Here is a 17,939-nt window from a genome sequence, read left to right on the forward strand (position 1 = left end):
TCCTTCCAAAAAAAGGTACAATCCAGCCTTTGTTTGTAGCTCAGGGTACCTGGGGAGCTCAGGGCATCCTCTGGGGCCCTGGGTGACCCCTTTTGTGGAGGTAGAGGTTCTCACCTAAAGACACACTGGGATTTCACCCACCTTTTTGCTCTTAGCTTCTGATACTGGGGCTCACAGAGGCACAGGGGTCCTATCTCAAGGGGAGAAGATCACCCAGGGAGGTGATAAGAATTTGCTAATCAGTCTGCAAATCGGATTTCAGTAAGGAAATGAACCAAATGCATTTATGTTTCCCTCAGGTCTGGTCCATTCCTTTGTGGGTGTGGCTAGAGGACCGACCTCCACTCCCTGCTCAACACAAGTATCCAACCTCTGGAACCTGCATGCCAGGCTATGTGGGAACGGAACACGCACCATCTAGATAAGGTCTTCTGTGACCCTGAACTTGTAGCTTCATTATCAAAACAAGGTGGGGTCAACTTTCTATATAAAGGGCTAGATAAGAACCATTCAGACTTTGTAGGCCACAGTGAAATCCACTCTTACAGCTCACAGACATACAAAACAGAGCAAGCCAGACCTGCCCAAGGAGTAGCATCCAGCCTCCCCTCTCACCATGAGAAAGGGCCCTTTCCCATGTCAGGCCTGCTGCCACCCAAAAGTCACCAAGAGGGAGGCAGGCAGCTGCCCTTGCTCGCTCAACTCTCTCTGGATCATTTCCGCACTAGCCACAGAATGTGTCCTAGGTGCTAAGATCTGAGAAGAAAGTGTAAGCCCACAAATGCACACAAAAATTCCAGTACATCTAGCAGTGCTTTGACCCCTTGGTCCTACCCCGATGGCCATCCACAAGGCCCAAGGGATCTTACTGGCTGCCCCAGAATATCTGCCTTTCCAAGAAATCTGGAAGGGGAAGCAATACTTAAGAAACAATCTTATTCTCAGCTGTACTCACAATCACAGGAGCTGCTCCCCAGTCAACACTGGGGCTTGTCTTTTCAGCCTGTGCTCCTTACAGTTCAAAGGCTGACTTGGCTTTGAGGGGGACCCAGACGTAACTGTTTGAAGTCGCCTAATGACTCTACATAGAACCAAGGTTGAGAGTCACCGAATTAACCCAATAAGTGAAATCCCAACTGTGGCAGAGGAAGAGGCAAGGAGGGTACTTGGAGACCTTGCCAGACTATCAAGCTTCTCACCTAGGCCAGTATTTCTATCCACTCCTCACCTGCTTCCTTCCCAGGTAGGACGGAAGCATTCAGCTGGCTGGATCCCAGGACTTCGCTTCCTAAGTTCTCTGTTCCCAAATGTGTGTCAAATGCGGTTTCTTTGGGACCCTGGCTGTCATTATACCCTTCTGCCACCCACCTTGGTTTTTACTGAAACCACCCACCTTGGTTTCTACTGAAACCCGTCTCTCAGTAGCCTGCAACTCACCAAGCAGGCCGGCAATCCCCAGGGAGCTGCTTGTGTCTGCCTCCCCATTGCTGAGATGATGAGTCCACACAGCCACCATGCCTGACTTTTTATTTTATTTCATTTTATTTACATGGGTTCTGGGGCTTGAACTCAGGACCTGTGTTTGTGTGGGGAGCACTATATTAACATAGGGCTTCTCTAGAGCTTCGCAAGTGGTCACTCAGCTCCACACAACCGTGGGCTGCACAGGCTGAGGGAATGAGGGTTCAGGGAGACTCGGATTCTCACTAGGGGAGAAGCATGAAGCGAAAAGAGAAAAACAGCATTGGAAGCTCTGGAGTGGTAGGTGGCAGCTTGAGTAACTGGGGAGAAGTATAAAGGACAAGGGAGACCAGAGTCAGCTCAGGGGCCTGGACGTCACACTAAGAGTTTGGCCTTGCAGAGGCTCCTCATGCAGAAGAACCAGGTGGCTGGATTTTGCATGTTAGAAAAGATCATTCGCTTCCATAAAGAATGGATATGAGTCAGCCATATGATTGACATTCAGGAGACACGGCTCGTCGGAGGAAAGAGGCAAACACCACTGCATTATTCTCCTACACGCTGGAAAAATACTGGGGCTGTTTTAAACCCTAAAGCAGGTAACGGCTGATAGGGCTTCAGGTTAAACCTCAGGTTCAACCCTATCGAGTCAGCTCTTGAACTCGATCAGGCACCCGAGGCTCACTGACTTGGAAGGGGTGTGCCAGCCACCAAGAAGCTCGGTGGGGACACAAAGCTCCAGGTCCCTTGCTGGAATGTAGATGCACAGCACAGGAAAACATCAACAGGGACCACATGTAGGCCTCTGCAGCAGCCAGGGAACAAGGCTAGACCTTCTTTCCATATACTGCAGAATAAACGTGGAACTCTCCATAAACCAAGTGTCCTTCGGAGCCCCAAGTCTGGCCACCCTACATGAAACAAAGCAAGATAGAGAAACAAAAGAAGTCGGGGGGAGTTGGCATTTTTCTGAGCCTCTAACTGTCAGGTGTTAGTGGCAGAGGTCTTTGGCTTTAAGTCTTGGTGATGCAACAGGTCTAAGACTCTACAGCCTGGCCTGTGAGGAATTGGCTCAGGAGGATCCCAAGCAGTGGGATCCAGGAGCCAGGCAGATTTCTGAATGCAATGACAATCCCCCCCTCCCCTCCCCTCACCAGTGGATATTGCAATCAGTTTCCTTCCATCAGGGGCTGAATTCCCCCAAAATCCCATGTCCCTTCCTCAGCTCCCACAGGATGGTAGAGTTATGTGCACACCCTCCTTGGATTCCATGGGGTACAGGATACAAGAACTATACAGACTATTTCCTCCATTGAAAAGAGCAAGCTGGGCAAACACCTGCCAGCCCCTTTCACATGCCAGTTGAGGGGAATTCCTTATTTTTGAACCAACAAGGCAGGAATGAGACTGGTGAGCACAGCGCCAGCCAGGGAGTGAGGAGGGGCAGGCCTGTGCTGGGTTTTAAGAGAGAAGGTCTTTGCCAAGGGAAGGGCCGGCTAGGAAACAATCATACCCCATGGCCTTGTTTGGATTTGTTTGAGTTGGGTTTTTTTTACTCCACCAAGGGGTCACAGTACCAGCTACAAGCAGCCAAGTCTCCTTTTCTCAACAGAACACAGTGCGGGAGAGACCTGTGGCAGGCCTCACAGCTCATTCTGCTCCCACCCAGTGGATGAGCTCCAAGTACCCGGCTGCAGGAGACAGCACGTGCCTTCCACTCCAGGCACACAACCCGGCCACACAACTGACTTCATTTCAAAGGCCTAGGCTGTGAGGCTAACCTTCAATTACAAAATTCCTTTCAAAATCATGCAGTCCTTCATGTAGCTATTTTCTGAAATCCCACCCCCACACCCCCAAGGTCATCATTCTAGCTGCACCTACTCTCCAAACACTTTATCTTCCCACCGTTGCCATAGATAAAACTATTTTTAGTGCACAACTGGTTTGAAGGCAGATTCTTTTTTTTTTTTTTTTTTTTTTTATTCCCACTGGCTAGTGTGTATGTACGCCTCTCCGAGTTTTGTTTATCCGCTAACAGAAATCACCCTCCCCACCAGGCTCCCTCCTCCCCCTGGAGATGATTTCAGATAAGAGGGAAGTAAGTACATTTGCAGGTGGCAGTCACTGAACAAAGGGTGACCTGGGACAGCCTGACTCAGGGCAACTCCTGCACAGCATCACCCGCCGCTGCCACCACTTCTGGTTGGCTGGAAGTCTGCGACAGCACGGCCTGGTTTTCCCCACTACCTTGATAAGCCCTGTGGATAAAGCTGGTCTATTTTAATAGGTAGCAGACCTTTTGACTTTGAGACTCGGCGTTCTCCTTTACAAAGTTCACACTCAAGAACCAGGCAGCTGAGTTACAAAGCAAACAATAGCATCTCCTGGTGTTTTAAGAACATTCATGACTCTGTGTTGGACTACATTCATAGCTACCCTTGGCCACAGGCAGCCCACGAGTGACAGGCTGAACACGCCCCAAAGTATTCCAGTTTGAGAGCACCTCTTGTCCAAGAGCAGGGAAGAGATGAGAGGGTACAGGATTTCTTGAAAACTTTTCAATTTCAGAAACATTTCTCATGGTTACTTATTTAGTGTATAATTTGATTTTCTTGTGTTTCTATAAGATTTTTTTTAAAATAGGTGTTTTGTTTCAAAGCAGGTCCAACACACATTGTCATAGAGTCTAGGACAAGCATCCATTGAGAGGAACGACAGTTCTGTTTTCCCAATCAGTCATGTCAACTGGCCTCCAAACTCCTGTTTCTGCTGGCCGACTAACTAGCAGCTCACCTGCAGGGAGAGGCCTGCCTCACACACCTCAGGAAGAGCCTTCCTTTTAGTGTCACTGAACCCTGGAAATACTCTGCTCACTACAAAAGTCATCACTGTATATCATTTGTGACAACGTTTGCCTCAAGGAGCAGAGTGGAGCTGAGTGCCCAGCCCTGTAACACACAGAAATAGATCTATAAATATATACAGTGAGTCAGTTAGTCAATCAACACACCACAGCTTCCCAACACATGGCCCTGCCAACACACACACACACACACACACACACACACACACACACACACACACACACACATACACACACACAGCACCTGGAGCCTTTAGAAATATTCTGTCCACAAAAAGTGATAGGATGTTCCAGTCAGAGGCATGAGCTCTTCAGCCCAAAGTTTTGATGGAGTCTTACCCAATAGTGTGTCCAGACACCAAAGCACCATTCAAGGGAAAAATCCTCAAAGATGCTACTGAATGCACTGGCCACATCTGTGTTCACCCACAGGATCCCACTACCTACCTCAGCCAGAATCTCCCTATGGGGGAGGGGTGCTGGACACAGCTCAGGGCTGCCTTTCAATGATTTCATTCTTTGTCAACCAAAATTTTGTTCAAATTAGCAAAGCTTTCCATGGGAAAAAGTCAAATACCCTTTTTGTAGTAGGGTAGGACTATGCTTGGAAACCCACTAGCCAAATGTGACACTTACTATATGAAGTTAATGATCAAGCAACCAGAGTTCTGTCAGCCTTTGGTATCCACCATACACATACACACACACACACACACACACACACACACACACACACACACACACACCATCGCTTGGCCCACACCCAAAAGCAACACATGCCTTTCGTGTATAAGGTAACCGCCAACAAGCTCGTCCACAAATCAAGCAAACTGGCCTGACTACAGAAGGGGCTTTGGGTCTGGACTTAACCTGTTGGAATGAACCTGGGGAAACATGATTAGAGGAGAGGAGAGTATTCGATATCACGACACCAAAACTAAAAAGCCACAGGCCAAGCTCTAACAGTGTTCTCTGAGGCCCCGATCTTAGAAGGGGCACGGCCCGGCACATGAACCTGACTAGACTGGCCGTTCTTTCACGAAGCCTCTAAGGTGAGAGCAGATGAGGCAGAGACTGGGGCTAAACAGATTTCCACAGGGAAACCTCCCCGGAGATGATGCCCAGGGCTTTAGGACTGGTCCCAGTGCCACAGAGAGGAAAGTGCCTGCCTGCATAAACTAGGGTCCTGCACAGCTGGGGGTGGGCAGCAAACAGGCAGCCACCTTGACAAAGCCCGTTCCTGAACCAGACGCACTCTATCATCACTGGTGGATGGGCACACGGACCATGCTCCTAATCAAGAGATGGAGGAAAGCTGGCATTTTAATATGTTCATTACTTGTGCATTTCAGGGTAGAGACACTCAGAAACCTCTTCCTCCCCCTTTTTAACCGGTGTCACGCTTAAGCGTGCCTTGACAGTGGAGACAAGGAGAGGAAACTTCTGGGTAATGCAGAAAGTCCCCTAAGCCCTCTTCTTCCAGCCACCAGGGTGTCCAGAGAGAGGGTCTCTGTGCAGTTCGGGGCAGGCCGGGAAACTTAAGCCAAGATGAGGTGTTGGCGGCCTGCAGCTGACCCCTAAGTATCCTCCCCACCACATCTCTACAGAAGGGTCGACAGGGATGTGTGCAGGAGACCCCGGCAGCTCCTTCTCCAGCTCGCTACTCACCCTCCTACTGGGCGTCCCAGGCGACTTAGCGCTGCCACCTGAGAGCAGGGTGACAGTGGACGTGGAGCGCAGCATCTCGCAGCGGCTGTGGAGCGAGGGCTGGGTCCCTGCGCTGCTCCGGGGCAGGATAAGCGTGCGGGGCGCGCCCTGCGCGGGGGAGGCTCAGACACTTGAGGTTGTAGCTTCCGCAGGGCTGGAGCCCGGGGGGGCGGGGTCTGGGAGGAGCCTGGGAGGGGGCGGGGCCAAAGAGTGCTGGCTAGACCCGTCCGGCTTCATTCTCTCCCCAAAGTTGAGCGTCATTTCTCCGAATCTCCCTGTCCAGTCTTCTTGCACACACTGTATGTCCAGCTCTCTGACGCCTGTCCATTCGGCCTCACGACCCCAGTGCTTTTTGCCAAACCCGGAGGACCACTGGGACCCTTGTTGTGTGTCATTTATTCAGTAACTACTGAGTGCCTATTATTTGTGCCTCCTCGTAAATGACCGACCCCTGTCTTCACAGAATTTGCACCCTAGTGGGGACCCTGAGAGGCGACAGCTGTCGTTGCTATGGTAGAAGACAGGTGTGTGTGTGCTGGGAGTGTGCAACCGTCCTCAGGTCCTCAGGAGGAGGCTCCCAGAGGAAGTGACTAAGCTGAAGACCAGAAATGCAAGTCGGAGGAAGCCAGACACAGGCTGCCCATCACATTCATTCAGTGATTACTGTGTGTCCACCTGGGAGGGCTGAGCACCCATTACGTCAACCAATCTCCACGACCACGCTTTGGGGTAGGTGTCATTATTATCCTGCACCCCATTTTGCAGATGAGGATATTGACTCATCAAGGGTTGAGTAAGGCAGCAGAAACCCCACGGACTGCTGGGTGGCCAAGCTAAGAGGTGACCTACTCTGGTCAGCCCCTAGGGCCTTAGTGGAGCACTCTGCTGCCCCCTAGCCAAGATGAGAGCAAGGTAAGGGCAGGCCTGTCACCTTTTTTAGGAACCTTGTCCGGGTGCAAGGAGCTAAAAGTGGAGAGGGTCTAAAGAGACCTGAGACCTAGTCGTTAAGAACCTGGTGTGCGTGCTTTGACTTTTATCAACAGGCCAAAGTGGTTTTGGGAAAGGGAAGACACTGTATCTCCATTCACCTTGCAACCCAGGCAAAGCCCAGCCTCCTAACTCTCTCTCTCTCTCTCTCTCTCTCTCTCTCTCTCTCTCTCTCTCTCTCTCTCTCTCTCTCTGTGTGTGTGTGTGTGTGTGTGTGTGTGTGTGTGTGTGTGTGTGTCCGTGCACACTCCCAGAACAGCACCAGCAGGGAAGATGGTCAAAGAATGTTGCTGACCAGAATTCCTCACCATCCTGTGAAACCTGCTCCTTTATAGACGAGGAAACAACAGCCACGTTTTCTGTAAGTCTGAATGAAAGTGACTTTCCAAAGTCACGGGACCTATTCTATGCCAGCCCTTCCCGGTGCTCTCTCCAACCTCACCACCCCTGTGTGTGTGTGTTCTTTTCTTTAAGATTTACTTTTTATTTTTAATCGTGTGTTTGTCTAGGTGAGTGCAGGTATCCTCAGAGGCCAGAGGCATCCGATGCCTTGAAGCTGAAGTTACCTGGGTTGTGAGCCACCCAACGTGGGTGCTGTGTCCTCTGCTGGGCAGTAAGCTCTGCGGTGCCGAGCCACCCTCCAGCCTGTGTCTGTGCCCTCTGGACACAGGGTTCACTTTCTCCTCAGACCGCACCTCAACCCCACCAGGTGGACCCTGTTAACACCCTTGTCTTGCAAAGGAGAAAACTAAGGCCAGAGGAGACAACTGGTCAATAGCTGTACCTATTGCTTCTTACTCTCCTGCCTTCAGCCTCCCATGTACCTACCTCTTTCAAAACACAAATGCATGAGGTTTCCTTCCATCCTTCTCCACACAGCCCTCCATTCCTAGTAGTGGCATTTCTAAGACTGAACTCGTAAGTCTACCCTTCAATAAGTAGTGGTCCAAGGGTGGTTGTTGGGGCTGGAGAGTTGGCTCAGCAGTTAAGAGTACCTGCAGAGGACCAGGACTTGATTCCCAGCACCCACGTGGTGGCTCACAATAGTCTGCCACTCCAGTTCCAGGTGATCTGACACCCTCTTTTGGCCTCCAGGGGCACCAGGTGCACCGTGGTGCACAGACAAACATTCATTCACAAAGAAAAGTAAATAAACAAATCTTTAAAAGGAAGTTATTGAAAGCCCCTAGGAGTTAGTCTGAATCTGCATGGTTCCCTCAATGGGAAGAAGCTAATGGTTAATGTCCTTTTGCTAGTTTGCCCCAAGGAGATAGGAAATGGGCTGTTTTTGCAGACACAGTCAAAACAACCTGGCATCAGTAATGTTTACTTATATCATGGCAAGCACCCAAGTGGCCATCCAAAATAGGCTCAGCATGGAGAGACAGGGAATTTGCATGTCTCCATTTTGTACATTGTGCTGGTTAGGTTGGGGTTTTTTGTTTGTTTGTTTCTTTGTTTTGTCAACTTGACATAGCTAGAGTTATCTGGTAAGAAGGAACCTCAGATGGGCAGTTGTGGTGCACACCTTTAATCCCAGCACTTGAGAGGCAGATCTCTGTGAGTTTGAGGCCAGCCTGGCCTACAGAGTGAGTTCCAGGAAAGGCACACATAAAGCTACACAGAGAAACCCTGTCTCAAAAAGGAGGAGGAGGAGGAGGAGGAGGAGGAGGAGGAGGAGGAGGAGGAGGAGGAAAAGAAGAAGAAGAAGAAGAAGAAGAAGAAGAAGAAGAAGAAGAAGAAGAAGAAGAAGAAGAAGAAGAAGAAGAAGAAGGAACCTCAAACAAGAACATGCTTCCATCATATTGGCCTGCATACAAGTATGTAGGGCATTTTGTTATTTTGATATGGAAGGGCCGAGCTCACTGTGGGTGGAGCCACCCCTGGGGAGGTGTATAAGAAAGTAGGCTGAGCAAGCCGTACGGAACAAACCTATAAGCAGCATTCTTCCATGGTGTATGCTTCAGTTCCTGCCTCCAGGTTCCAGATCTGCTTTCCCTCAATGAAGGACTGTAAGTTGTAAGCTTAAACAAACGATTTCATTCCCAGGCTGCTTTTGGTTATGGTATTTTATCACAGTGACAGAAACCCTAACTAAGTCATCTGTCCAAGTCTTTTTCACCATAATATAATGGTTTGGTTATTAACAAAGCAGCAAACTGCTCACCAACTTGTGACTCTGGTTAAGAACTGGATCCTGTTCACATCCCTGCCCCACAGCCAAAATACATCACTGGGGTGTGCTAAGTGCTCAGTAATTTTCAATGGGTGTGAAAGCATCACAGAACAACATTGCAATTTATTCAAGATCAATCCAAACAAGTAAGATCCTTGCCAGCCCAACTTAAAAGGTGGCCCAGGGTCCCCCAGCAATTTGTCATTATAAGTTAGCCAAAGTCCCAGGATTGTCTCTGTCAGGGCGATTGACAACATCATAAAGTGGTGTGGGTGGTAATCAGGCAGGTGCAGGCTGACCAACATGAGAAAGCTGAGACCATGGGAATTACAAGAGCAAGGAGATGGGTGAGTCCCCAGAAAGTGGGAAAGAGTAAGGAGGAAGGGGGGAGGTGAGTAGGACTTGGGAGTCAACAGAAGGGTGGGTACAGGGTAGAGGGGAAAAATAAAAACAAAGCCAGGTTTCTGTAAATAGTTCTGGAAGAAGATGTACCAATAAGACTGACTCCTTTCACATGAGGAACTGGGGCTAGGGAGACAGCTCAGCAGTTAAGAGCGCATACTGCTCTTGCAGAGGATGCAGGTTTAGGTCTGAGCACCCAAGTAGGATAGCTCACAAGTGTGGACATCCACAGAGGCTTCCTAGTGAGAACTTACTCAGGGTCAGGGAATCTGGGCTTGCTTTACCCAGCAGGGATGCATAATGGGATGATTTGACCACAGATATGGTTATCAGGTGTTTGGAAGGGTCTACACTTGGCAGTACAGTGTGCTTTGATCTTGCAAGGGGGAGGTCTTTTGCCTCTCCCCTTGGCATTTGTATAAAAAGCCTTTTGAATAGCTGCCTAGGGCGGCTAGATATTGACCCAGGGCCCTCCCGAAGCTATCCTATGACTCTGTCTTTCTCCTCCACATCTAGGTCTGTCTTTCTATCTAATATTTCCTTATTCCTTTCTCCTCCACCCAAGAACCCTTTGAAAGGTGGGAGCAGGTCAGAGCTGGACTCCCACGGTCTCCCACACACAACCCTTGCAACTCCAGCTCCAGGGGATCTGATGCCCTATTCTGGACTCCACAGGTACCTGCTGTCATGTGCACACACACACACACACTTAAAAAGAAAACAAATCTTTTAAAATGAAAAGAGGAACCAAAGGCTGAGAACTCTAAGATCTGCAGAAGAGCTAGTAGGAAACAGGATAAAAGGGACAGGGCTCTGGTGCAGAAGGCCATCAAGCAATCTTCCAACATGCTGGGGCCTCCCTAGGCCCTCCCTACACATCAGTGGTGGGTGGATGCCATCATCTGTGCTGGAGGGACCAGGAGTTCTGACAACACTGTCTTAGCTGCCGCTGTTTTCCATCCATGACAATAGCCAGCCATACATGCCTAAGTCCTGTCCTAACCGCCTCTGCTGAAGCACAGGTGTGCAGAAAGTTCTAGATGCCTGTACAAATGGCTTTCCTTTTCTTAGAATCTGTTTCTTAATTGAACCTTCTTCTCTCGAATCCTCCAGGCCTCTGCTTCCTCAATTGTCTTTGCTGCTTCCTGATGAAGCCTTAGCTGAGGGCCTTAGGGTGGGATCCATTTCTCTAGTGAAGTCCTAAGAAGAAAAGATTGTTTTTATTTCTGGGGAGAAATGACCAGGAGTTGAATCACTCACCAGACACCAAGCACGAAATAGGTGAGTCCGGGGCATGCCAAGCCTTCTGGTATTTGTGCCCTCTTCACTTTCCAGTCCCTGAGGAATCCCTTTCTTCCTTTTATTGGGCTGTGACCACATCCCAGAGTCCTGGCACATTCTCCTCTTCTGAATGCCACAGAGACCAAATGTTCACAATGGGAAAGGACACATTTCCAGCCCTGGGCAAGAGTGTTGAATTACAGAGCTCCTTTGCATAAGTAGAATAAGTAACAGCCATATTGACAGGCCTCTGAGAGGCGGGGAGCAAGGCCCAGTGATAAGGAAGGCAGACTGAGAGGAACCCAATCCCCAGACAACTGGCTCCCTCAGATCCTCAGCATTTATAAGCCTGTCTAGACATGGGCTGAACCTGCTGCTGACCCACTCTAGGGGAGAGAAACTCACTGAGGCAATTCTGTGGCCTCACACCTAGCCCAGTAAACAAATGGCACATTCATCAAGCTCATCTGTACTGCTTGGGTTTGAGTGAGCAATGTTCCCCACAGGCTGAAATGTCTGCATCTTGGTCCCAAGGCAGTGGCTTTGTTTTTATGAGACTGTGGAACCTTTAGGAAGTGGGGTCTGACTGGAGGAAGTGAGTCACTACAGGCAGGCCTTTGAGCATTCTAGCCTGAGCAGACTTCTGGTCCCATTCTTTTACTTCCGGTTTGGCCAAGATGTGAACAGCTGCTCTGCCACATGTTCCTCTCAACATAGACTAAGCCACTCCTGACACCATGCTTTCTGTGCCTTGATCCCCGGAAACCGTGAACCAAAATAAGTTCCTTCTCCCGTAAGTTGCTTCAGTCACAGGAATGAGAAAAGTCACTGATCAAATAGTATTTGCTACACCCTGGGGATACGGACACAGGAAGAGCAGCCCCCGCTTTCTAGGGTTTCATTACAAAATTGGGGTGAGAACATTTAGGAAGTAAACGATGGCTCGGACTCACATGGAGAGAATGTGTCGCTGATGCCTTGGAAACTTTTGAACATATAACAATGTGGAAGGTGCTCTCCTGTCCCTTTTCTGCAGATGAGGAAAGGGAATGACAGGTAGGTGGGGTGACTTGCCCATCCATGATACCAGTACTAGGAAGAGGTGGAATCAAGCTTCAACCTGAGGCTAGATGACTCCAGACTCTGTGATGTTGGCAACTTGCCTTCTGCTCCGGGATAGAGGCCAGATTTGAGGCATGCTTGGGTCCATAGAAGTAGGGGAAAGATGCCCTGGGAGGTGGCCCATGAGCTGGCCCTGAAGAATGAAGAACAGAAGCAAGCGCTTCAGAGGAGAGGGGCAGAGGCAGGGTGAGTGGGGCTGGGAGGTACGTGGTTCTGGGGAACAGAGAAAGCCCAAGAGAGTGAAGTCCTGAGTGAATGTTTTTTTGTTTTGTTTTGTTTTGTTTTTTGTTTTTTGAGACAGGGTTTCTCTGTGTAGCTTTGTGCCTTTTCCTGAATCTCGCTCTGTAGACCAGGCTGGACTCGAACTCACAAAGATCCGCCTGACTCTGCCTCCCGAGTACTGGGATTAAAGGCGTGCGCCGCCACCGCCCAGCCTGAATGTGTGTTTTTAACATAAGCACAACCATGTCAAGGACCCCAGAGCCTCAGACTTGGAAGAATGGCAAGGGCTCCCTCAGGGGACAGTATGAGTGTTAACAGTGTGTGCAGAAAATGTCTCCCATAGCTTTATCCTTCCTGGATATTGACATGCTGAAGACGGCTCCCCCACAGAGCCCATTTCTACCAAGATTAGCTCAACCTGGCTCTTTGATCTAGCTGTGCACCATAAACTCTGCCTCCTCGTTTATCTGTGTGCAATAACCCTACCTCTCTGTTCAACTCGATCTAATCAATGTGGGGCCTTTCCAGGGTACTGTGGTTTCTCCAACAGAGAGCCCACGTCATCCTGGCTTTCTGTGTCCTTCTGTCTGTCCTCTCTTCCTTCCCTTATTGCTCCTACTCAGGTCAAGTCCCTGAGACTGTGCATGGACGCGACACGTGGTAGTCAATTTACCTGTAACTTTGGGGCAGAGGAACTGTCCAGAGAGGAATTAGAATATAAATGTCCCCAGACCCGGTTGACATCTGTCTCAAGAGAGGGAGTCTTGAACTTCTGAGCAGGGCAGTGAGAGGGTTGCATTTGTTTTGAGAAAGATGTTAGCAATACAGATGCTGATGGGTGGAAGCAAAGACTGCTGTAGCAGCATGAATGGTGCAGGGGCTGCAGGGAGCATAGTGAATGATGCAGGGGCTGCAGGGAGCAGAGTGCATGATGCAGGGGCTGCTGTAGCAGAGTGAAATGATGCAAAGAAGCTTTGAACTGGGAGGCCAGCAGCAGTCAAAACTCAGAACGTTCACAGAGTTTAGCAGCCAAAAGTTGGGGTTTTGTGAATTGTAGACCACCATAGTGAATAGCAGTCGTTACTTCTATACACCATAGGGGACAAGAAGCCAGTTGAAATGAAATAAATGAGAGCTGGGGGTGGAGCTCAGGTGGTAAAAAATGCTTGTCTAGCACTTTAGATTTGGTCCCCAGCACCGAATAAACCAGGTGCAGGGGTGACACACACCTGTAATCTCAACACTTGGTAGAGGCAGGAGCATCAGTAGTTCAAGGCCATCCCCGACTACAAACTGAGTTAGAAGTCAACCTGAGCTACATGAGACCCTGTCTCAATAAAATAACAAAGAAAACCTCAGATTCGAGAAGAAGAGGTCAATCGGACCTTTTTCAGTAGCTCCTGCTCTGGGATTGTACTAGAAACCCTTTGAATGAAGAGGTAGAACGCTCCTGTTTGTTTCAGAAAGGCAGCCTGGTGACTGTCTGCAGGAGGAAACAGGCTCCACCCAGCCAGCGTCACAGATAATAACAACAGAAGCAGGGGGCAGACAGGTGAGAAATGCTGGGATTAGGGCTTCACTGAGCCGTGTGGCACAAAGCCCACATGTGTCCTTAAGCTATGGGGGAGATTTGCCTTGAAAGCTGCTCGGCTGGTGACTGGTCCTATTTGGATGGATTAAAAGGTGAGCCATGTAATTCAACCTATACCCAAACTGAAATGGCTAACCTATTAAGAGGCAAGTGTCTTCTTCCACAGCCGCTCTCCACCTTGCTTTTGAAACAGGGTTTTCCTGTGAACCTGGAGCTTGCTGGTTTGGCTGAGCTGACCATTCCAGAGATCCTCCTGTCTCCACCTCCACCACACTGGAATTACAGTCATGCACCACTGCTCCAGGCTTTTTTATGTAGGTTCTGGGGCATTGACCTAGGATTTTCCTGGCTATGCCATAAACTTTATAGACTGAGTCATCTCCCCAGCCCAGTAATTCTTATTTTTTTCTCATTTTAGTATTTCTGCAAATACTTTCATGAAGAGCATCTGCTGTGTCTGTGTGTGCTGCAGCCATGATCTCAGGCCTGCTTCTTCCAACACAAGTGCTAATTAAGAAGCTGTGACCAGGAGTACCAAGGAGAGGAGTGGAGGATGGGGGAAGGGAGAGGAGGATGGAGGAGGGGAGGGAAGGGTGAGGGAGGGGAGGGGAAGATGGAGATGGGAGGATGGAGGAGGGGAGTGAAGGATGAAGGAGGGGAGTGAAGGATGAAGGAGGGGAGTGAAGGATGAAGGAGGGGAGTGGAGGATGAAGGAGGGGAGGGGAGGATGGGGGAGAAGCAAGTGAAGATGCAGTCTTGGGTGACACTCTCGATTTAGCCTGACACCATGGCTAGTTCTGGAGTAAATGGCACCTCAGATCTAGTCCTTCCTCAATACTGGGTCTTCCCATACTAGTCTACCAATGACTTGGGCTCCTAGAGATGGGGAGAATATGGAGGAGATGCATGAATTCACAGGAAAAGCCTCTGAAGGTCACAAGTGCAGAGAGTTACCATCAAAGGAAGCAAAGGTTGGGAAAAAAAAAAAAAAAACAGAACCAGTTAAAAAGGAATGATGAGATTTGAGCGGGATCGTGCCCTCTGTATCTCCATTAGCTCTGTCTATAAACCTGGTGGATAGCTGGAAAGAGTCGGGGGAGAGAACATTCAATCCAGAAGAAGCAACATTGAAAAGTTAAGAGCCTACATACAGCAAGATACAGAATCCGATGATGTGAAATCTGTGGTCCTAAGCTTGAGTCCTCAGTCAACAACAATAAGGTGGGACCTAAGAGAGCCAGCTGCACAACATTGTGGGCTAAGACACCTGTGAGGCCCGGCATGATGGCACACACCTGTAATCTCAGCCCTTGGGAGGTAGAGGCAGGTGCATCAGGGGTTTAGGGTCATCCTCTACTGTACAGCAAGGTAGAGTTTGTCTCAAAACAAAGCCAAACAAACAAAGGTATCGTGAAGCTCAGTTTGCCCCACAGTTTCAGAGAAGTCCATCCCTTTGTGGTCCAGAAAACCTGATAAACTGGAAAAACAAGGGTCCCCTATGTGTGGTGCTGACCCAGCCATGCCTAGAACCCGGCCTTCAGGTTGGGATACTGTGGTTCAAAGGTACAGGGAAACTCAAGGTGATTTCAGAAGAACACGGGCCACATGACAGTGTTGGGACATGTGAGTGAAGGAACTGGCGATTTTGTCTGGAGAAGAAAAAAGCTAAACGCCCTCCGCAATCAAGCAGAAAGGAGGAAAGAGGCTGGGAAGGTGGGGGTGGGCAGCATGATTAGCTTTGGGTGTAGGTCCAGGAGGGGACTGGGGCTTTACCAATTTCCCCAAGCCCACTGCCAAAAGCCACCTGAAGTCTTGCTCATAGAACATTTCTGTACCTTGACCTACAGACATCCCAACTCGGTGTGTCGGCATACAGAAATCGACGCCCCAAAATCTCCCTGTGTTTTTTCTTGGGCATTATCCATCGTTTGTAGAGTATGGCCAGGGTCTAGACTGAGAGCAGATCCAGTCAGTCACCCCTTTCAAATTCTAGACACCCATCATCCCAAAGCTGTGGGACTCTGGGTCTCAGGTCAGAGCAACGTAAGCTTATTTATCTATTTATTCATCTGGGTTTCTTTTTTCTTTTTTTAACCTTTATTTAGTGTGTAGATGAGAGGACAACCAAAGGATTCAGTTTTCTCCTTCCTCCACGTGGGGCCCAATGATCAAACTCAGATCATCAGTCTTGATGGCCATGTGCCTGGCCCCTGAGGACTCCTTTATTCACCGTGGGGAGGGAGGTGTGTGTACATTTGTGCACACATGTTGAGGCCAGTGATCAACCTTAGGTCATTTTCCACCTTGTTGTTCGAGACAAGGTCTCTCTCTCACTGAACCTGAAATTCACCAATTCAACTGGCCTGGCTGGCCAGGGCTCCTGCTGCCTCAGAGGCCTTCCCAGCACTGGGATCACGTGTGCGTGGCACCATACCTGTTTGCTGGTTGTAATTTTTCACATGAGTTCTGGCTGGTCTGCTTCTGCAGGAAGCACTTCGCTGACTGAGCATCTCCCTAGCCCCAGCGTGCCATCGAACAGGAAGCTTACACTCGAGCCAAACTCATCACGGTTTTGGGATTTTTTTGTTTGGTTGTTCGCTTTGTTTGGGGGACAGGGTCTTAGGCAGCCAAGGCTGGCTCTGAATTGCTGGTCCTCCTACCTCTCCCTGCCAAGTGTTGGGATTACAGGTGTGTGTACCCCCATGCTTGGCTGAGGCCGGTTTCTCTTCTCCGCCACCACTCATTAACGAGTCTGGATCAAGTCACCACCACCCTCCAAGTCTTAATCTTCTCCCCTGTGAAATGACAGCCGTCCCTCCGGGGCTGATGTGCATGCAGCTGGGATGATACCATCAAATCTGAGCTCCATGAGCAGACTGTGCCACAGCCCTCGGCCACTGGGAAGTCCTTTCGAGGAAACTATGATAGCCAGTTCATCTCGTGGGGGACACTGAGTGTGAAGGAGAACAGAATGCCTCTTTAGATTTGGAGTGACTTTTCTGAAGCAAAAATATTGAGTGTTCCATGGCAGTGTCAATGGACAGCACCCGGGGAAGATTATAGACACTTACTTTTCCTGTCCAGTTTACTGTAGTAAAGAGTTCTCGGTGCAGAATTTATCTGCTCTCAGTCTCTGAGAAGAGAACCAAATAACTTCAAAACAAAGAGGCATTCATTTTTCTATCCTAAGAAGACCAACAATATTCCTTAGTGCTATTTTCCTACATTTTAATGCTTTAAGAACGTACATAGGCAGGCTTCTATGGAAGCTGTAAGGAGGTATCAAATTCACTACAGAGCATGGCATATGAACAGATGTTTCCTCTAAGTTCGATTTCCTCTGCCTCGAATACCCGCCAGGCAGGTCCCTCTTCTACCTGCAGGGCTTCCTGAGGTGCCAGTTGTCACTTCTGGTAGGGCCTCTGTGTGTGTCATGAGGGCTGGTCACTGCACAGGAGCTGTGAGCTGGCACAGGTAAACACCCTGACATGCTGTACCCTAATGTGAGGCTGTGCCCCCCAGAGGAAGGGATGCCATTTCACCCACACAAAGCCATATGGGCTGGTGGGTATGCTAACCTGAATGTTGGGGGCTCTGTTTTGATTTGATTTGATTTTATTTTTAAGCATGATCCTCCTCTCAAAAATACTGTGGTTGCTAAAGCCTTCCCAGCTTGACTGACAAGGACTCCCGTTCTCTGGTAGCACCAACCGTGATCCCAGAGGTCATTCCTGCTCCCTCCACTCACTCTCTCTCAGACCCAACATTTGATGTCTGCCTCTGCCTTCAGTATGCGCCTAGAATCTAAGCGCTTTTCATCACCAGGTTAAGCTACCTCTCCTCTCCTCTTGATCCTCCAAGCAGGATCTTGAAAGGTCACTTCTGCCCTTGCCTAGCAATGGCGTGCTCACAGTCCAGGTCTCAGAGACCCTTTTTACCTACGCTACTCTGCTTAACTCCACAATGGCTTTCCAGGTCTTCGGATGGAGGCCCAAGACTTACACATTTGGCCAACATCTTAGAAAGACCCTGTCAGAGGAAGTGGAGCCCTCAATAATACCTGGTACAGAATCACACCCAGAAGTCATTCCTGAATAAGTGGATGGTCTTTCGTCATACTCCCG

General features: G+C 49.3%; 1 protein-coding gene across 1 annotated transcript in view; it reads right to left on the reverse strand.

Annotated features, from left to right (window-relative positions):
- The window catches only part of Myzap (myocardial zonula adherens protein), a 92,771-nt gene extending 86,607 nt beyond the window's left edge, over positions 1-6,164 (reverse strand). The window contains exon 1 of the mRNA XM_052713759.1: positions 5,996-6,164. Within this exon, the coding sequence (XP_052569719.1) occupies positions 5,996-6,070 (75 nt within the window). The 5' untranslated portion in view covers positions 6,071-6,164. The remainder of the gene's footprint in view (positions 1-5,995) is intronic.
- Positions 6,165-17,939: the final 11,775 nt, after the last annotated feature.

Source organism: Peromyscus californicus, unplaced genomic scaffold (assembly GCF_007827085.1).
Source record: "Peromyscus californicus insignis strain IS unplaced genomic scaffold, ASM782708v3 Scaffold_11__1_contigs__length_118956290, whole genome shotgun sequence".
Classification (NCBI taxonomy): Eukaryota; Metazoa; Chordata; class Mammalia; order Rodentia; family Cricetidae; genus Peromyscus; species Peromyscus californicus.